Source organism: Oikopleura dioica, chromosome PAR (assembly GCF_907165135.1).
Source record: "Oikopleura dioica chromosome PAR, OKI2018_I68_1.0, whole genome shotgun sequence".
Taxonomy (NCBI): domain Eukaryota; kingdom Metazoa; phylum Chordata; class Appendicularia; order Copelata; family Oikopleuridae; genus Oikopleura; species Oikopleura dioica.
The window spans coordinates 3,323,755-3,344,540 of NC_137293.1; the positions used below are offsets into that span (position 1 = coordinate 3,323,755).

The 20,786-nt window shown below is 41.3% G+C and overlaps 3 protein-coding genes and 1 long non-coding RNA gene across 4 annotated transcripts; 1 reads left to right on the top strand and 3 right to left on the bottom strand.

The window, feature by feature from the left end:
- LOC145704509 (uncharacterized) lies at positions 1-1,042 on the bottom strand. Its single transcript, XM_081781961.1, has 2 exons — positions 383-1,042; positions 1-342 (listed from the first exon to the last, which is right to left on the bottom strand). The coding sequence occupies exon 1, from the start codon at positions 957-959 to the stop codon at positions 630-632; it is 330 nt and encodes a 109-aa protein (XP_081638087.1). The 5' UTR covers positions 960-1,042; the 3' UTR covers positions 1-342; positions 383-629.
- A 75-nt stretch (positions 1,043-1,117) lies between these two features.
- On the bottom strand, positions 1,118-1,977 carry LOC145704079 (uncharacterized). Its single transcript, XR_014134419.1, has 3 exons — positions 1,745-1,977; positions 1,534-1,695; positions 1,118-1,458 (listed from the first exon to the last, which is right to left on the bottom strand). It is a non-coding gene; the product is annotated as an uncharacterized LOC145704079 (long non-coding RNA).
- A 12,355-nt stretch (positions 1,978-14,332) lies between these two features.
- On the top strand, positions 14,333-15,504 carry LOC145703866 (uncharacterized). Its single transcript, XM_081781264.1, has 5 exons — positions 14,333-14,801; positions 14,842-14,941; positions 14,987-15,107; positions 15,154-15,348; positions 15,394-15,504. Exons 1-5 carry the CDS (start codon positions 14,404-14,406, stop codon positions 15,462-15,464), a joined length of 885 nt encoding a protein of 294 aa, XP_081637390.1. The 5' UTR covers positions 14,333-14,403; the 3' UTR covers positions 15,465-15,504.
- A 13-nt stretch (positions 15,505-15,517) lies between these two features.
- LOC145701258 (uncharacterized) lies at positions 15,518-20,786 on the bottom strand. The gene is given in 15 exon segments (XM_081778481.1): positions 15,518-15,672; positions 15,714-15,782; positions 15,827-15,929; positions 15,978-16,062; positions 16,108-16,271; positions 16,318-16,444; positions 16,488-16,541; positions 16,582-16,673; positions 16,719-16,929; positions 16,995-17,239; positions 17,315-17,570; positions 19,137-19,253; positions 19,306-19,705; positions 19,759-20,219; positions 20,733-20,786. Coding segments are annotated over 15 exon segments (2,541 nt in total). The 3' UTR covers positions 15,518-15,569.

Here is a 20,786-nt window from a genome sequence, read left to right on the forward strand (position 1 = left end):
ATTTCGATTTCACATCCATTTCCACCAATTTTCGCCACTTGTCTTGTCCTTTGATATCCCCCAAGGAAGTAGCTCTCACCTCTGAAAATAACAGAACAGGCATCCTCAATATCTGATAATCCGTAGTCAAAGACAATTTCGGACACACTGTCATCTAGTGTATTTATCGCCAGCGCCTGGTCTCGGAAATGCTGCTTATGATTGAGGACCAGAATGCTCGTGTAGGAGCAGAACTTGTTTGCTCCACAAGCATCGTTGGTAGAACACCCCTGAGGGCAGTTTGCGCCGCAAGGACAGGCAGATTGGCAGTCAAGAAACTCAGCTTGACAGCGAGTTACGCATCTGGAATCAATCATTTTACACGTAAAAAAGAAGATCTTACGAGAAATCGCCGTTATCGCAAGCATCCTTGCAGTTGTAAAAATCTCCGTCACAACTCGACTGGCATCTCTGACCCAATGTAAAATCCTCACATCTCTGAGCAGAGGAATAAGAAAGCAAAATTGATACAGAAAGCTTCATTTTTTCAGATTGACCTAAATATGCATGATTTTTTTCTTTCAGAGCCAACAGCTTGTTTTTTCTCAAGTATTAATATTCGAAAACAGGTCAAATTTTTCTAAAATTTATTAAGCCTGGCATTTCCCAGCAGGAATTTCTACAAAAGTGGCATAGTACAGTTCCATGTAACAGTTGTTATTGTCAGGAAGAATGATTTCAGAGTCGATCATTCCGTTTTCGTCTAACGTCGCCTTTTCCAAGGCGCAATAGCCAGCGTACCAGGACGAATTAAATTGAGTGACTGAATTGAGCCAGCTTGAGCGTTGAATAAGACTGCCGATTTCGCTCCAGATTCCAGATGAAACGTCGTATTTGTACGCGCTTGGGATGAGAGCGGCACCTCCTCCAATTGTCTTCCCAGCGAGGACGTAAACGAATTGGTCGTCAGCAGTCATCATGTGCCCGCGAAGAGGAGAGATGGGGAAGTCAGTACCATTTGTCCATTTCTTTGATCCAACGTCAAGAATCTCGCTTTTACCGTGGCATCTTATTTCGGGATCAGAAATGGTTTCCTCTTGGTTGAAAAACCATGAATATTTCTGATCCCCGGCCATAGGAAATATCTTCGGAGCAGCCTCCAACCGTAAAAAGAGATCCTCTGAAATTGACCATTTCCGCCCAGTCATGACTTTCATTAGCAGTTGGGAGTTGAGTCTGCCTCATTCCAGGTTCCCAAGCAAAGCAAGTCTTGGACTCTTCGTTTTCAACGGCGAAGCAGAGAGCGACTTGGTCATCAAAAACACTGCAAGAGCCGAAAACGCCGTCTTGATGGTCAACTGAGAGACGGTCATCCAACCAGGTTAGTTGGAGACCAGGTTACTCTGTTCCGCCCGGTCGCCAAAGCAGCAAAGTCCAAAGGATACGACTGGATTGGACCGTTCGAAGTCGTTACTGCATCTGAACATGTTGTCAAAATCAAGGATCAGAAGCAGAATTACGACTGGGTTCACCGCGCGCACTTGCGTTACGTACCTGACAGACTGGCTCATCTTCGAAATTCCGAGTTGCAGCGTGAGCTCGAAATACTAGAATCTTCTGGCTCCGACTCGCTCAACTCTGATGAAAATCGTCCAGAAAATGCAGCTGGAACTTATTCGGAAGGTCACGATTTACTTCCAAAACTTGGGAGGCCGACTGAGAAAAATGTAAGTTCCGGAAGCAAAAAGCGGAAAGCTGGACCTACCTCAACGCAAACTCGACCGAAACGACCTCGCTCCGCAACTTTGGATCCTCCAGCTTCGTCGAATTCTTCTCGCCGAGCTTCACAAACTTCTCTTGATCTTTCTGGAACTACTTCGGGACCGATTCCGGCGCTTGTCGAACATTTCTCTAAATTAGAAGCAAGTAGACAGCGAAAATCTAGCAGGAATCGCAAAAAGACAAGCAGAATTGAAGTTGATCCGAAGAAAAAGTCGTATTAGCTCTACTCGTCTCTGATCGGCTGAGCGCGCCGTCACTGACTCATCAAAATCGTCGGGCAAAAGTCTGCGCTCTCCGAGTTCTCTGCATCTGGCTGCGCTGTGATTCGCTCTTTCGCGCGCCGCTGACTCATCGCCGGCTGCTCCGTTCCTACTCTCATCTGCTGCTACTCCTCTGCTACTCATCACCTCTACACTTCTTCCTTCTTTTCTAGAGTCTCCAATCGTCAGAAGACTTGAAGACTGGGGGAGCTGTTAGGTCAGCAAGAAGCCGTTATGATCTGATAAGGATCGAGGCGCCGCCGCTGTTTTTGCACTGCACTCAGTTCTATCTAACTCAACTTGAAATACACACCTATTTCCAGTTATACTCGAAGATTATTCTAGAGAGCCGCAGGATCTATTAGAGAAGCAACGATACTTAGTGTAGTGGGAATCAGGAGCTATTCCTGACCTATCACATTGTTTATTCAGTATCACGAGTATTCAAAATATCTGCCGCCACGTGACCTATTTTTGTACATTTTAAACAGCACGATGCCAGCAACAAAAGTCAGCCCTAGAATGCATCCAACAATCCAAGTGAATAAAAGGTCTTCTTTATGCTTTTTTAGGGCGCTCGCGACTTTTTGAAAAATATCAATTGTTCCATTTGTGAGATTTTTTCGTATTTCCGTCAATCGGCTTGTTGAAATTTGTGATTGATTGAAGGAAGAGTCCAAGACGCAGGAATTTCCAACAGAGAGGTAGCCGAACTCGCAGGCACATTTCGGCAAGTCCGAGTTTTTCTAGAGCTTACTGTTACCCTGCGTTTATGAACTTGCTTTACTTGATTGAAACAAAGTTGATCACAAGGATTTTCTCCAAAACAAGCATCACGAAAATGTACTTCTTCAAGCTCATTGTCGTCATCATCGAAATTATCTTCTTCGAAATAATCAAAGCATTCAAATTGAGCTTTTTTGACGAAGAAAATCTTCTCGAGGAGCTCTTCAAAATCATCGACGTGGATTATGTAGTCGATCGTTCTCTCTATTTCGTGATGAGAAAGGTTCAAATCAAAGTCACCTAAAAACCGGTCATTTTTTGACGAATAAAAATGAGTTCATTACCAACAGCTAGGATGAAAATTTCGACTCCGATTGATTTTGCAATTTTTAATTCTTCAACTGCCAGTTTCGGTTCTGTAAATTCGCCGTCTGTAATAATGACGATTGCCTTCTTTGAGTTCTGATTTTTCTCGTCACGTGGGCAGCTTGAAAACTCAGTCATTGCTTTTCGAAGGCCAAAGTGAACATTCGTCTGGTCTTCAAAAGTATGCTCCAGTCTTTCCGAAAATTGTTAGTTTTCTACAATAGAAAAAAAGTTACCGAAAAAGGTTTTCTTTGATTTTAGAGTAGGACTGTTCTTCATTCAGACGATGGGAAATGAAAGCAGATGATCCGTAGCGAATGAGAGAGATTCTAGTGTTGAAATCATCGATAGGGAAAAGAACGGAACTCATTTTCTCAATGCTATCTTTTGCAGATTCCAGCTCTTCTCGGAAATCGAACGGCTAAAATTTAATCAGGGAATCTTTCAATCTTCCTCTTTTACCTTGAATCGAGTAAAAAGACCAGATCAAGCGGTCTGGACTCGCATAAAAGTGGCTTCTTTTTCGAGACTTCTTCGATTTCATCCTCGTTTTCTCCACTAAAAATCTGCACGTGATCGAGGTCAACTTGATCTTCTGGAATTTTCAACGTCTCTTTTTGATCATTACTTTCGACAATCACTGTAAATGTCGATGTATAGTGATGCTCTGTAAAAAGCGTTATGTATTTTTGGAAACCGCTTTCTGATTTGACTACTGAAAAGAGGGTTGAAAGAAAAAGAACTTTCATTTTGTGAATTTTCCACGACGAGGTGGATTCGAATTGAAAAGGGAGGAGTGAGTCAATGAGCAAATATGACAATCATTCAAAAAAGGATGAATCCTCTTTTTTGTCAATAAATTCAAGTTTAAAATGAACAATGGAATAAAATAAAGTTTATGGTAAAAAATTTTCTGCCCACTTTTTGTTCAGTAGATTCCCAAGGCTTTCAAAGACCCGTGGCAAAAAGCAGTATTCGTTGGTGTTGTTGAAGAGCTCTCAAAGTTGGAAGTGCGCTTTGTAAGTCGCCCGGTAAAGTGGCAATTTTCGTCGATTTAGTTGCTGCAATCGACTATTTGATCGAGAGGCCCAACAATGGGAATCGAGAAAGATATCCGGAAAAAGATCCGTTCTCCCAGGCATATAAATACAACCTCCTTTCCAAAATGATATTCAGTGAAATAACCGTCCGATTTTTCCATTTTTTGCTTGATAAAGATTGTGATTTTCGAGAAAAATTGTTTGTCAACTTTCTCGCCCGAGGGCAAGTGTGACAAGGCCTCGAGCCAACGAGAGAATATGCTCAGGCAAACAAACAACCAATCAAAAGATTCCAAGAGAAACTTTCACATTTTTTCGCCTCGACTCGCGAATCTCTGCAGGCAACTTGTGGGGCGGAGAAAAGACTCGCACAAGTTAGAGGCGGAGATTTCCAAGTCGATGGTGGTAAGCTTCGAAATTCAGCCTAAAATAACTGATCACGTGACGCTGGTTAATCTCACCTGGCATATGCATTTTCAAGGAAATAGAATGCTTATGTTAGTGAGGCTGCCCGGAATCATTAAAAATCGACGCTATGGGAATTGACTCTTCCGGTCTACTAATTTTTCTGCGAATAAAAATGACTCTTCCATCTGTCACTCTTCCATGTCTTCGTTTGCCGGCTTCCACGGAATTCTGAAAATGAAAATTCCCATTTTTGCTCCAATTTTTCTCAAGGATTCAATTCTCGCCCAACTTTGTCCGTAATTCTTCTCCTTTTTGATCAACTCCTTTCAATTTTTTCTAGAGATCAAGATCTGGGAGATCTCTGCGAGTCTAATTGCAAAGAAGATCTCCTCTCTTGCTTAGAGAACTGCTCAACAGCCGCTTGTCAAGAAGAATGTTATCTGACTGACGTTCTTTGCGAGACAAAATGTCCCTGTAACATCTACTGTCCAAACGGATGTGAAGGTTGCGAACACCCTCTTTGCAATCAGCCCAGTTGTTTTGAAGAAAACGAGCTTGAATACGCCAACTGTGTTGAATCAGTCAAGGATAAGCTTTCAACTTGCTACGATGACTGCACTAATGAGCTGGAAATTGACTGCTATTCTGCCTGTAATGACGAGAGTCTTGCAAACATTGAAAAGTGTCCGTGCATGAGCGGCTGCGACACCGGATGTCCTTGCGAAAACTATACCTGCTCCGGGACAAGCAGAAGACTTACACATCTCGGTGTGTCCTGGCAGTACCCAAATTACCCGCCGGTTTTTTATATGACGGATAATATGGGGCTGTCAATGGATACGGTTGAGTACGAATTTGTCGACAAGTATACTAATAGGCGCGGCTCGTTATATTTTGATCTATTCAGCGGTGGGCAAAATTATCAAAGTTGTTGCCCCCTATTTACCCTCTTGATGTCTTAGCTGGTTAAAAAGAGCCAGAAAAAAGCCTGATCTATGCAGATTTTGCTTTTCTACGCGGCGTTCTGTACATTTTCGGCGGCGATGATTACGAGTACAGCGTTCAAAAAATGAACGACGATTGCACCATCGAGAAGGTAGACATCCGTCCAAAATATGGCCATCGAAGTATCGCGGGCATCGAGACGTTTGATGACAAAATCTGGCTGTGCTTTTACGAGTACAAAAAGTGTCAGTATTTCGATGGAGAAACGTTCGAAATCGCTGATGGAAGGACTGCTGATGATCATAACTATGGATCGCTTTGTACGTACGAGAATAATCTCGTGGGAATAGGAGGTTTGGGAAGCAACAAAGTCAGTACCGAGCTCTACTTTGGCGACTAGGGTCTGCAAAAATACGTAGTTCTATGTTGATTTGCGAACATTTTGAAGACCCTAGCTTAGCGGAGCTTGGCTGAAACCAGCTGGTACTGATCACCCAGTCGGCCATGCGAAGGGAGAATGCTTGACTTTGGAAGATGGAGTCTTGACAATGGCAGGAGAAGAAGGGAAGGAGATCTACCTCCTACGGGATCTCAAATGGTCGAATGTCGGAAGACTTCTTACTGTAAGTTTCACTGTCTAGAACTGACGAATAGCGAGAGTTAAGGCTGTAACTGTCCCAACATTGGTGAGACTCGACGATGAGCTGATTCTTTTCGCCGGTTCCTTCACTCAAGATGTTCAAAAAATGATCTGGAATGGAGAAACAATTGAAGATGTCGAAATTATCTTCGAGCAACCAGAAGAGAAAATCTTTACTCCAATAGTTTTCGAGAGTTTTTCGAATAAATGCAAAGCTTGAATTTTAAGCCTTAAAATTAACTAAACATATTTTACTGAAATAAATCGTTTGGGAACAGAGGGAAGAAATTGTGAGCAACAGTCTATTTTATGTTCATTTGATTTCTGTAGTTCGATCGAATTCGATTTCGGAGAGAGGATCTGTCGCGATTTTTACGGTTCCGTCGGCTGGAAAGGAGTCGCGCGTTTTTGTTACCAAAGTAACCCATTTCGGTGATTCTCCATTTCCGCATTTGAGAGTTTATATTGCTTCGGAGGTGGTGCATCGCATTGTTGAGATATCGCTGGTAGCTTATTCCATCCGAGGCGACAAAAGAGACGACAAGAGCGTGAAAAAAAGATCGAAGTTGCATATTTATTTTTTGCTTTTGCTTTTGTTGCTCTCTATATTTCGCTAAAAATACTTGCAATGTCTAAAAAAGTTTCTTTGCAAAGGCATTTTAAATTACTGGCAAATATTGAATTTCTACTGAAAACAAGTGGTCCCAGCGGGAGATCCACGAATTCATCGACTGTCATCAGCAACATCGTCTCTGGGAGGGGGTCTGGATTTCGGTCGAAATTAAATTCCTTCGCTCTAGGTCAAGGCCGCTTCGAAAATTCAAACAAGGAAGTCGCTCTGCTTCGGCTTCCTGACCCAATTCATAGTCGCTTGCGAACAGGGATGTACATTCGCAGTGGGGAAATCGCAGAAATCTTCGCAGTGCGACCTGCGAACTGCGGAATTTCGCACTTCGCAGCGCAGTCAGAGCACATGTATGCACATCGCACCGCAGTCCGCAGTTTTAGCAGAATTTTCGAAAACTGCGATTTTTCCACAGTCATTTTCCGCAGTTATTGATTAATCTCGCAGTTCGCAGACTGCGGATTCTGCGGTTATTTTCGAGCAATTTTTTCAAGTTTTTCTCTTGTGAATTAATGGAAATACACGAAAAATAGGGCGTAGTAAGAGTGGACTCCGTTTGTCCAAGTCGCCGCTCGCCCAACTTGATCAAACTTTAAATCAAAAAAGAAGGGCCCGAAGGGCCGTCAAGCCCCTTAAACTTAAAAATCATGGAACGGGGCTGAGACGGCCCGAAGGGCCGTCAAGCCCTTAAACTTAAAAATCATGGAACGGGGCTGAGACGGCCCGAAGGGCCGTCAAGCCCTTAAACTTAAAAATCATGGAACGGGGCTGAGACGGCCCGAAGGGCCGTCAAGCCCCTTAAACTTAAAAATCATGGAACGGGGCTGAGACGGCCCGAAGGGCCGTCAAGCCCCTTAAACTTAAAATCATGGAACGGGGCTGAGACGGCCCGAAGGGCCGTCAAGCCCTTAAACTTAAAAATCATGGAACGGGGCTGAGACGGCCCGAAGGGCCGTCAAGCCCCTTAAACTTAAAAATCATGGAACGGGGCTGAGACGGCCCGAAGGGCCGTCAAGCCCCTTAAACTTAAAAATCATGGAACGGGGCTGAGACGGCCCGAAGGGCCGTCAAGCCCTTAAACTTAAAATCATGGAACGGGGCTGAGACGGCCCGAAGGGCCGTCAAGCCCTTAAACTTAAAAATCATGGAACGGGGCTGAGACGGCCCGAAGGGCCGTCAAGCCCCTTAAACTTAAAAATCATGGAACGGGGCTGGGACGGCCCGAAGGGCCGTCAAGCCCCTTAAACTTAAAAATCATGGAATTCATTACTGCATCATTAATAATGATAGAAATTAAAATTTTCCACAATGCTCCTGGGAAAATTTAGACGAATCCCTAACTTTAAGCCAGGAAAACGTATGACAAAAATATTGTCCCTAGAATTCTTTACCTATTTCTGGGGCATTTCGCAAGTGATAAATAAATAATAAGCTCATTTGAGCTTAGATGAGCATGCTTCATATTCACGCTCCAGGGTCAAAGTTTGAGCTCTGAGCATGCAGCATACTCATGCTCAGCGTTTTGCAGACTCTTCTATGAGACGATGTCTACATTATCTCATATTTCGACGACCTTTATCCGCCGCAATTTCGCAACACATAAAACTTCTGTTGAATCGGAATTTAAATGAAAATGATTTTTACCAAGATTATTTTGTCTTTAAAATTTATTAGGCTTGGCATTTGCCAGCAGGAATTTCAACAAAAGTAGCGTAGTAGAGTTCCATGTAACAGTTGTTATTGTCGGGAAGAATTATTTCGGAGTCAATCATTCCGTTTTCGTCTAACGTCGCTTTTTCCAAGGCGCAGTAACCGGCGTACCAAGACGAGTTGAATTGGGTGACAGAATTGAAATAGTTCGAGCGCTGGATAAGACTGCCCATTTCAGTCCAGATTCCTGCGGAAACGTTGTATTTATAAGCTCCTGGGATGGTGCTTGTATCTCCTCCGATGGTTCGGCCAGCCATGACATAGACAAACTGGTCGTCGGCAGTCATCATTTGACCGCGAAGGGGAGAGATTGGGAAGTCGGTCCCGTAGGTCCAGCTATCAGAGCCCACCTCAAGAATTTCGCTTTTACTGTGACATCTTATATGGGGATCAAAATTAATACTTCATTTTTAATTTTTATCAAAGATTTTTGATCCGTAACCAGCGTAAGTCGGTTCCAAGCAGCCGCCAACTGTAAAGAGCGATCCTCTGAAAGTGATCATTTCTGACCAATCGTGGCTCTCATTCGCAGTCGGCAGTTGAGATTGCCTCATTCCTGGCTCCCAAGAATGGCAAGTCTTGGAGTCTTCATTTTCAACTGCGAAACAAAGAGCAACTTGCTGGTTGAAAACGCTGCAAGAGCCGAAGACGCCGTCTTGGTGGCCAACTGAGAGGCGATCGTCCTTTTGAAGTTTGGAAAAATAATTTATTTAATCATTTAATGATTCTCATAAAAATTGAGCTTTCAAAACTTTCCAATATTTCGATTTCACATCCATTTCCACCAATTTTCGCCACTTGTCTTGTCCTTTGATATCCCCCAAGGAAGTAGCTCTCACCTCTGAAAATAACAGAACAGGCATCCTCAATATCTGATAATCCGTAGTCAAAGACAATTTCGGACACACTGTCATCTAGTGTATTTATCGCCAGCGCCTGGTCTCGGAAATGCTGCTTATGATTGAGGACCAGAATGCTCGTGTAGGAGCAGAACTTGTTTGCTCCACAAGCATCGTTGGTAGAACACCCCTGAGGGCAGTTTGCGCCGCAAGGACAGGCAGATTGGCAGTCAAGAAACTCAGCTTGACAGCGAGTTACGCATCTGGAATCAATCATTTTACACGTAAAAAAGAAGATCTTACGAGAAATCGCCGTTATCGCAAGCATCCTTGCAGTTGTAAAAATCTCCGTCACAACTCGACTGGCATCTCTGACCCAATGTAAAATCCTCACATCTCTGAGCAGAGGAATAAGAAAGCAAAATTGATACAGAAAGCTTCATTTTTTCAGATTGACCTAAATATGCATGATTTTTTCTTTCAGAGCCAACAGCTTGTTTTTCTCAAGTATTAATATTCGAAAACAGGTCAAATTTTTCTAAAATTTATTAAGCCTGGCATTTCCCAGCAGGAATTTCTACAAAAGTGGCATAGTACAGTTCCATGTAACAGTTGTTATTGTCAGGAAGAATGATTTCAGAGTCGATCATTCCGTTTTCGTCTAACGTCGCCTTTTCCAAGGCGCAATAGCCAGCGTACCAGGACGAATTAAATTGAGTGACTGAATTGAGCCAGCTTGAGCGTTGAATAAGACTGCCGATTTCGCTCCAGATTCCAGATGAAACGTCGTATTTGTACGCGCTTGGGATGAGAGCGGCACCTCCTCCAATTGTCTTCCCAGCGAGGACGTAAACGAATTGGTCGTCAGCAGTCATCATGTGCCCGCGAAGAGGAGAGATGGGGAAGTCAGTACCATTTGTCCATTTCTTTGATCCAACGTCAAGAATCTCGCTTTTACCGTGGCATCTTATTTCGGGATCAGAAATGGTTTCCTCTTGGTTGAAAAACCATGAATATTTCTGATCCCCGGCCATAGGAAATATCTTCGGAGCAGCCTCCAACCGTAAAAAGAGATCCTCTGAAATTGACCATTTCCGCCCAGTCATGACTTTCATTAGCAGTTGGGAGTTGAGTCTGCCTCATTCCAGGTTCCCAAGCAAAGCAAGTCTTGGACTCTTCGTTTTCAACGGCGAAGCAGAGAGCGACTTGGTCATCAAAAACACTGCAAGAGCCGAAAACGCCGTCTTGATGGTCAACTGAGAGACGGTCATCCAATACTTCGACTTCGCATCCCTCTCCTCCAATTTTCGCAACTTGGCGCGTTCTCTGATAGCCTCCAAGAAAGTAGCTTTCTCCTCGGAAAATCACGGAGCATGCATCTTCAAGATCTAAAATATTCATTTCACATACTTCTTCATCGATCGTTCTTCAAATACTTGCCGAGAAATTTGTAGTCAAAGACAACTTCGGAAACACTATCATCAAGTGTATTGATAGCCAAAGCCTGGTCGCGGAAATGTTGCTTTGGATTGAGAACCATAATGCTCGTGTAGGAGCAGAACTTGTTCCCCCCGCAGGTTTCGCTGGTAGAACATCCCTGAGGGCAGTTCGCGCCACAGGGACAGGCAGATTGGCAGTCAAGTGATTCAGCTTCGCAGCGAGTTACGCATCTAGAAGTTTTGATTTGGAAGAAAGATACTGAGAGCTTACGTGAAATCGCCGTTATCACATGAATCCTGGCATCTGTAAAAATCTCCATTGCAAGCGGACTGACATCTCTGGCCTAAAGTGAAATCATCACAGCTCTGAGCAGAGGAAGAAGCGAGCAAAAACGATACTGAGAGCCTCATTTTTCGAGTCGAACTGGAATGAAAGGCAGGCCTCGCTTTTTATGAAGAACAGCTTGATTTTTCTCAAGAATTTTAAAGAAAGAGGCCTCAAACATCGAAAACAGATCTAAAATCAGCTTCAAAATGGCTTTTTAAATTTTGAAAACGAAAATTGCGATAACCAAACACGTTGTTTAGCCGCAAAGCTATCAGATATTTACAAATAAGGTCTTTCTATTACCTCGTTTAAGAGCCAATCCAGATGGCGCTCCTCAGCAAAAATGATAATATTTTCATGACAACTCATGATTTCGTTTGATTCTCCAAAATGCGGAAATTACTGCTATCCTTATTTCTTTTTAATCAGAGAGAAGTGAGAGCTGGAGATTACGAAGCAGCGCACTATCAGAATCCGTATTTGTACGATGATGAGTTTAGTATTGAAGATTTGTATGATGATGTCCCAGATTTGAGAGAATTCCCGAAAAACACGAAGATTAATTGTCACGAGGTAATACATTTTATGATTTGTTTTTTCTTGAGATAATTTGGTCAAAATGGGATATTTTTTATGAGACTTGAAATGACGAGTCAAATATCATCTTTCCTTTTAGGACAAGAAAAGCAATTTTGAACCCGATCCTTATGCATTTGTGGCGCTGATCACAAACGGTCCCGAGTCCTGCAATGGCTATTTTCTTGAAAATGATTTGGTCTGGACGAATACTTTTTGCTGCACTGGACTTGGCAGCGATGAGGGCAATGCGATGTATGTGAGGACGGAATTTCAGACGATTGCGGTGAAATTGTCCTTGAACAACAAAGAGGAGAATTTTTGTATTTTGAAGCTGGAGAAGTCTGATTTTAAACCGCAACTTCCTTGTCGTACTCAAAGAATCGGATTTCGAGATAACTCATACTTACTTCGACCATCTTTAGAAATTTGCATTCGATCAACTAATGTTTGATCTTCAAAATCCGAAAAAAGTGTTACCCAAATTCCTCAACTCTCGAATTCCGGACCGAACTGCTACGTTGGTGGTTGGTACTGGGACGATTGGACGGAAGATTGGGCGCTGGCAAAAGCTCCCGTTCAGCAAGTCTTTTCAAAAGAATGCTCTTATGGTCTCTCGACATTCATCGATGAACAAGAAATCTGCGTTATCGGAGTCGGATTTTTGCCCAAACCAGACAGCACGATCTGCAATTTATTTACAGGAATGCCTCTTGTATGCATTACTCCAACACTGAACCAGCTCAGTTTTGTTGGCGTTGCTTCTTATCCAGTTGGCTGCGCTGTGCCAGGACAAGACATCGGAATCTGGGAAATCGCAACAGAAGAACTCCTCGCAAGGGCCGAGCAAGAATTTATGAGTTACCGAAGACAGATGTTTTTTCAAAAGAAAAACGCGAAAAAAGGATTAACAACGACGACGGAAATTCCAACAACCACTGAACAGCAAACAACAACTACTACTTCTACTACCAATACTACAACTACAACCACAACCACAACAACAACCACGACTAACACAACAACCACGACAACAACAACGACGACAACAACGACCACGACCACGACTACATCTCGTCGACAAATTAAACAAGTTCTTTCAAGAATATCTAGGCCCATCTCGACTAGATATTCGTCTGCTAGATGATTTTCAAAAAATTTTTTCAGGCCAAAAAATCACTTTTTAACTGTTAGTGCCATCTTCTCCGCCGTAAAAATTCGAGTCGACTCATATAGGTTTGGGTCGGTAATTCTAGAGTTTTAGGTACTTCCGGTCGATTTAAAAAAAAAACGGAATTCCGCTGCCGTTTTTGATACAGTAATGCAATATAGGCATGCTATATATCAAAATGATCCTCATGAAACGAGGAATGTAGGGGTACCAAAAAAAACCTTACTATAGTAAAGTACCAAAAAAATTTTTTTTTTTTTCATTTTTTCAATTTTGTATCATGATTTAATCATGATGATTTTAAAAAATTTGTTGGTACAAATACTGTATTGGTCAGATTTACAGCCAATCAGAAAGCCTGATCAATTTTGAGTCGATTCGACAAAATCGTATTCGTTATTTTCTAGAGAATGACGTCAAAAATGACGTCAGATGGTTTCAAAGAGCTGAAACTTTTACGTTTTAACGGTTAAGGACCCCCCCCCCATCAAGAATCGTGAAAATTTGGTTCAGTGAACATTTTTCTCAAAAACTATCTGAGGTAAACCCTTACTTTCAATTGCTACTTTTAGATCAAGCCCTTGCCTGCAACCTTTTCCCTTCTTATTATCTCTCGATATCAAACTTAAGGTTATACAGGCCCTTAAAAGTAAGGTTGCTTAGTGCAGGTTTTTTTGGGTTTTTAGTTGGGGTATTCCCTTAATTTTTTAATTTTTCAGCATAAAGTTAAGGCCATAAGCAACGACCGTTCCCTTTTTAAGAGTTTATTGTCCACAGACTTAAGGAGGACGGCTCCTTAAATATTTTGTCAGCCGAATTTCCGAACTTCCGAAAGTTTCCGAAATCTCAAATTTTGAGAGCTGAAATTTAAACATCTTATTTCCTACATATTTGAAAATAGAGAGTGTATTTTGATGTACTCAGATTAAAATGTCGAAATTGAGTAAGAAAAACCGTCTTACAGCGAATTCTTGCATTCGAAAGAAAAACAAATGCAATATTATGAATCTATTCCCTTGAATTAGTAGGTTTCATTTTTTGAATTATCAATTTCGCTTCAATAGAAGACTTTTAATATTCGTGGATGGACCCCAGAGCGGGCCGCGCCGTTCCGTGAAAAACCCTATGCATAATGTTATGCAAACTATATAAAATTCAAGCAGGAACGCTGTGAGAATTAACCAAAATGAAAAACTTTAAAATGAAAAAAAAATTTTTTTGGTACTTTTCTTAACTTAAGTACCTTTTTTTGGTACCCCTACATTCCTTGTTTCATGAGGATCATTTTGATATATTACATGCCTTTACAGCATAACTGTATCAAAAACGGCAGCGGAATTACGTTTTTTTTTTAAATCGACCGGAAGTACCTAAAACTCTAGAATTACCGACCCGAACCTATATGAGTCGACTCGAATTTTTACGGCGGAGAAGATGGCATTAACAGTTAAAAAGTGATTTTTTGGCCTGAAAAAATTTTTCGAAAATCATCCTAGACCATCATCGGCATCTTCAAGTGCTAGAAAAATCCCTGTTTTATCATCAAGAAAACCGATTGACAAGAAAAAAATGAAAGACAAGGAGCATAAAAATCCTTTTGCTTCTAAAAAAGAAAAAGCCGAAGAACCGGAAATTTTGATGGTGCACGATTTTGTCATTACAACAACAGAAACTCCAGAATCAATCACAGAAGAGCCTGAAATCCCTGAAATCAAGGAAGAAAGCCAGCAAGAGGCTCGAAACTCTCGAAATTCTTCTTTTTGGAAATTCGAGCAGCCAGAAAGCTGCTCTAAGTTCCTGAAAAAGTCCGAAAACACCTGCCCCGATTTCACTGAATGCATTGAAAATACCATCCCAAATTTGAAAGTTCAATCGAAAAAGAGCAAAAATGGAAAATACAGCGGACCTAATGAAAGAAAAACGATCTATGAGGTCGGATGCGAAGATGGCCACATTCCAGGAACAAGGTCAGATGTTTATCTTCCCCTCAATCTACTTTTACTTCAGAAATACTGATGATGTTTCAATCCAGTGCAAATGCAACGACGAAAATGGTTGTTTCTGGGAGCCCTCCGTTATCAATTTTCAATGCTTTCCTTATGGAATGGTACTCCCATCTTTATAAACAAGAACAAATTTATCCATTTTCTAGTGCAAAAATATCCGACAACTGGAATGGAGCAATATTTCTCAAATGTCAAAATATTACGAATCTGATGTCGGCGATGAGATTCATAAATGGCTTGCGCTTCCAATCGATGATGTCTTTATAAGTACTACTTTAACGTATTTTTAAATATAATCATTCCATCATTCAAGACGGCACTGTAATTGTCCAGATCAAGGACAAGCTTCCACCTCAAGATGTCACCTTTGTCGGCTGGAACATGAATCTCGTTGCAGAGTTCTGCGATCAAGAAACAACCGTTTTGCATTACACCGCCACCTCTGAACATACCCTCCTCCAGATCAAATACAAATTCGAAAGTATCTCTCTCGATCAGCTTCTCCCAGGTAATTTTCAATTTTCCCGGAAAAATAATATTGACCATTTTTTAGCTAAAATAGGAAAACTACCGGAAATCGACGAGAAACTGGGAAACTGCGTTTTTAGCTTGATTCCTTTATAATTTAAAAATTGCTTGCATTCCTTCTTTTGTAAATAAAAAAGCTTATTCATTATAAAATTCTATTCACAGTTTCTACAGAAATTTACAAAAAGCTCAAGAAGATAACTAAAATCTCTTCTGTCTACCCGAGGAATACAGTGACGAATATGCAGTTGTTGACAGATCTGGTCCAAATCGTGAACGAACCTCGGAACCGAGTGAAGAAAACCTTTGAAAATGAACAGGGTTGGGCAAGTTAAAGGTATTTACCTGCTAAGGGAAGAGTTAAGCGATCGATTGAGGCTATCCATCGTATTCTGGCTTGTTCTCGTCATTCTCCTAAACATTTCCCATGAATTTCATTTTTTCTACTTTCTTCAAACCTGATATCAGATCTGTGAGTTTCTAAGCCACTAGCAGACTGCTCCAATCGGGTGATTCCAGAGCCAATTGTTTGTCGAGTTTGTTGGACATCAAAAGTCCGCCCTAGAAAATCAATTTACTTTCATTTGACAACAATTATTCGATTTATACCATTTATATTGAAGGAAGTATCGTAGTGTCTCTGCGTCTGAGCTTCAGATGGTTCTCGAACTAGAGATCCTCTTCTTCGAGCGCCCTAGGAGAAAATTTGAAGATGACGATTGAGATTGATTCAAGCTACCTCTTTGCCAATAAGTTGAGTTCGGAAATCATCGACATCTTTTTGAAGGGTTTTTCGCTGCTCGCTCAGTTGCCTTAAAAGTCCGGCAGCACTAGTATCTGCAGTAAGTCGGCTGTTTCGGTGAAGTGACCCTTGAGCACCTTGTTTTTGCTTCTCATACTGCCCTAGAAGAAGGATTAAGGAATTCGGAGGGTGGTTTTAGAAACTTACCTTCGTTGATTTTGACTTTTTCTTCAAGTTCCTTTTGTTCTCTTCGCAAAACTCTCATTTCGGCTTCGACGTCAATCGCAACTCCCTCGGGCGTGAATCTCTTTATCCAGCTTGATTTGAGACAGTCCTAGAAAATCTTTTAGACAGCTGATTCTTCAGAGATGTTGTACCTTTGCAGTGGCTCGTTCCAGCGGGTTTCGAGTGAAGAGCATTTCAATAAAATCCTGAAATAATTTATTAAATGAAAAAAGGTTCTTTTAGCACCTTTGCATCTTGAGATACTCCAGCAAAATCTTCATCGTCGAAAGAATAGTCCATCTGGGCGATTCTTTGGAATGTTTCTGCCTTGTCGTCCCCTAAAACAGCAATTATCACTCATAAATCTCATTTTTTCTTGTTACCTTGAAAAGGAGAGCAGCCTGAAAGAAGGATGTAAGTGATGACTCCGATGCTCCACAAATCTGCTTCAAGGCCGATTGGTTCAAAGGCCAACACTTCTGGGGCGACGAATTCGGGAGTTCCATGCATGGCAGTGACTTCAATTCCCAAATCGCATCGCTGGGACAGGCCGAAATCGACAAGTTTGATTTTTGGTGCTCCACCTTATAAGGGCTCTTCATTTGGTTTTAAAAAATATCTAGAATTCGAGAGTTCTTATTTTTTCGCCCTTTTCCTGCCGGTACATTTCCAGGTAGGCACATGACATTTTCCGGCTTCAAATCAAAATGCGCAATTTTCAATTCGTGCATATACGAAATCGTTTCCAGAACTTGCTTGATGATTCCGGCAGCTTCGTTCTCCGTCAGCTGCTCTCGCTCGGCAAGGTAGTCGAAGAGCTCGCCCCCGCTGACTAGTTCCAGGACAAGAATGATTTCGTTGGCAGTGTTCCACGATTCGCGCAGTTTAACGATTCGGGGGTGATCTGAAGTCAAAATTAAGATTATGAGTTGTTTTTTGAATAAAAAATATAAACATCATTAAATCGGGTTGAAGTTACCTAAGTCTTGTAAAACAGCAATTTCCTTCTCAATTTCTTCTTGCGGAACTCCTCTTCTCGACGTCTTTACTTTTCTCTTTCGAATGTATTTGGCGGCGTAGAACTTCCCAGTTTTCCTGTGTCGAACTCGCTTTACAACCGCAAATTGACCGGCGCCAAGGTCTTGGCCGACTTCGTAGTCTTCTTCGATCGCACCGGTTCGGTAGGGGTATTTTCCCTTTTGCTCCTTTTTTGCTTCGTGTTTGTCCAAAAGTGTCTTTGAGAAAAAGTTCAGAAAAATTTTCATTCCTCAAAAAATAACGAAGAACCCTTCAAAAATCTTAATTTCTCGAACTCATTCCTGTGGGCCGACTCTTTTCCCCTTCAACCTCTTGTCCAAATTCGACATCGTGGCCAACTCCTTTCTGTTCAAATGTCGCCCGACATCTTGGCTACCCGGAACTTGCGTCCTGACCGTCATCGGCTTTTGCTCTTGGCTTACTTCGAGGATCTCAAAATTGAAGAATTGAATGTTCATCTTTTTTTTATTTTGTTTTCGAGTTGTCGATTTATCAAAAAGCAACACTAAATGATCAGCGAGTGAAACATCGCTCATTATATAAGCGGACCATAAAATACAAAATCAGCAAAGTCTCCGAAAACCGCCCAGGTCAACAAGTGCAAAAATTGAAGCGAACTCTTTGTTACCCATGGAGATTTTTCTAGTCAACGACGAACTTCAGACCATTATTTGCACTGTACAAAGTGTTACCAAAGATTATGGGAAAAAAGAATATGCATGTCGAACTTTTGCTCAAAGCAAATGTTAACCCCGGAGAAGTCATTGGAGTTGAAGTTATGAGCGTGAACCCGCGTAACTTTAGCAGAATTTGTGCAGACACACATCTAATTATTCGAAAAATCGTAAACAAAATTTAAGACCCTGATTCCTTGATGATTTCGGTTTACTGCCGGCTGATTTCTGAGCAAAGATGGCTGATTTTGAGCTTGACCAGATGATCGAATTGATGAGTTTTGAGGTCTTTAAAACGGGTTCAGATGCGTTCGTCAAAATGATTGACTAGGTCTTCGTTAGGTCAAAATTTTCAAATCAAAGTCTTCCATGATTTCAAAATCATTTCCCGTCTCCTGAGTCTAGAATCCGAATTCGCCGCTAAAACTCTTTCGTTTGAAATTCCTCCACTCTGCGTTCCTCCCTTTTCTCTGCTGGCAATAAACGAGTTCATTATTTGCGAAAACATCTCTTTCTCTTTTTTTTAATCTTCTCGCTGCCTCCCCCTGGCGGCTTCGTTTTTTCGATGATAAGGGCAAAAAATGGAAAGAAGAGTCACGAGCTCTCAAATTGATAATTGGGGTGAAATCTGGTGAGATTTGGGTTTCGGCCTAAAGAGCGTGACACCTCTGCTGCCTGCCTCTTTGACAGCTACAGGTAGTAGCATGAGGAGGTAACAAAACTCCCGCCCCAGGAAACACGCTATTAACAGAGTGATAAGGCGGCAAATTTCAACAATAAAGATAGAAAGTAAGTATAAGATGTCAATTGGGACACAGAAAGAATTTTCATTCTATGATACATTAACCATATAAATTCCTATAAATCGTTAATTCTTATAAAAACAATGCATTATCGTCTGGATATTACAGTTTTATTATGTCAGTGCCCATCATGATTCGCCTCGATTTCAGGCTCTTTTCGAAGTTCTTCCTCCAGGCACTGCAGGGCAAAATCATCGACTGCATCGAATTTGTTTGCAAAAAAATATGGCGTATTCAATAACTAAAAATCAAAATTAAATTTTTCGAGCATAAATAATGTCCTTGCCCAGCCAACATCGCCACTGCCAAAGACGCAAACATTACGGCGGAAATAGCCTTGACATTCATGATCTTTCACGTTGTTTTGCCATAAAATTAGACGACTGAGGTTTTCCGTGTTTTTCTGAATAAAATCATTTAGGGAACTTCTTTCTTTTTTCGCATTGAGTTCTTACCACAATAAATTCATTTCCTGGAGCATTTTTCATTCGAATAATCGTCGCCCAAATAAACTCATCTGGCGAAAATGTATCTTTTGACCACTCAATCAATTCTCGGACATCCTTGTCTTCCAGCGCCCATTGAATGAACTCTCTCGTGAAGAAATTATACGCGATTCCGGAGAAAATTTCGATGCCACCTGGTGGCGGACTTTTATCTTTATCAGTCATCATTGGGTGAAACTTGTATTCAGATTCAGTCTCATATTTATGCAGTTCCCAGTGCTTTTCGTATCGTATTTTCTTTTTCAAATTCCAACTCACTGTCATCGGAAATGTTTCGATTGAGTTTTTTGGATACGCAGATTTCAAATAACTGGCAATCTCGGAATTTCGCTTCAGTGGGAAATCTTCTCTTTTCAAGGCTCAATTTTTAAACGATTTATTCGAAAAATAGGTGTTTTGAGCCCTTTCCCACAAAGATTGATCAAATATCTCCATTGAATTTCATGCTCAAGAAGTTCTTGCATGCAGTTCAAATCAGCCTGGAGTCGCTCGAAAGAGGCCCAGTACACATTTTCTCGTTTTTTGGCAAGAAAAACGTTCGGAAAACAGCTTGATAGGGCTTCGAAATCTTTGAAGACAACCTCGGGCGCCTTTTCATCGATATGCAAGCAGAAGACATTGTCGGGAGAGTAGATTGCACGGAGAAGTCGTTCCGCTTGCCCGGGGTTTTTGTGGAGAACCAGCGAGTAGGCGAGAGGAAAATCGGAATTCGAGGATGATGAGGGGTACTTGCGAGAAGCAACGAATTCCGGACAGCTTTTCGAAGCAATAAAAGATGAAATTTCTCCATCCGAGAAGCTCAGAGATTTTGTTTTATTCGAGGATTGAAGCTTTTTGACTTTCAGGAGCTCTTCGTCATTCCCCTTAAAAAGTGGTCAGTAAGTTTTAATTAATAAATTCAAATAATAAAAGTGAGACTCACTAGAATAAGACCTTGACAATCAATATGAAATTCCGCCTTTTTGAATAAATGATTTTTGCTTGTGTTGTTTTCTTTATTTTCTTGTTCGATCCCCAAAGATTTTGTTTCTGCAGAAGTTTCTCTTATTATAATTTTAATTATAAGCACTTTGAAATAATTACTATTAGAAATTAAATATCACGAATCCGGCCCTGTCAAAATCGGTCGAGTATTACGAAAATTCTCTCGTTCCAGTTGCAGAAGAACTCCAATGCAAAACCCAAAAGAAAATATAATAAATACTCCAAATATTTTAATCCTCGTATCCATCCTGATAAAATCAGAACCAACAAGAGCTTTTATGAGAAAAAGTCTGAGAACGATAAATATAAATGTTTATGGTCCTACCGGGATCATAAATAAGTCAACTCTATTCCATTATCCTGATGAAGTCAATTCATTGTCAAAAACTTACGATAAGTTGAAACAAATTTGTTTTTCTCTCGAAGAAGATTTTCACTTCGAACAT

Coding starts and splice junctions, on each gene's coding strand:
- LOC145704509 (XM_081781961.1), bottom strand. CDS start 959: ATGATGACTGCTGACGACCAATTCGTTTACGTCCTCGCTGGGAAGACA.
- LOC145703866 (XM_081781264.1), top strand. CDS start 14,404: ATGAAAGACAAGGAGCATAAAAATCCTTTTGCTTCTAAAAAAGAAAAA. Junction 14,942..14,986: donor AATGCTTTCCTTATGGAATG/GTACTCCCATCT, acceptor TCCATTTTCTAG/TGCAAAAATATCCGACAACT. Junction 15,108..15,153: donor AATCGATGATGTCTTTATAA/GTACTACTTTAA, acceptor CCATCATTCAAG/ACGGCACTGTAATTGTCCAG.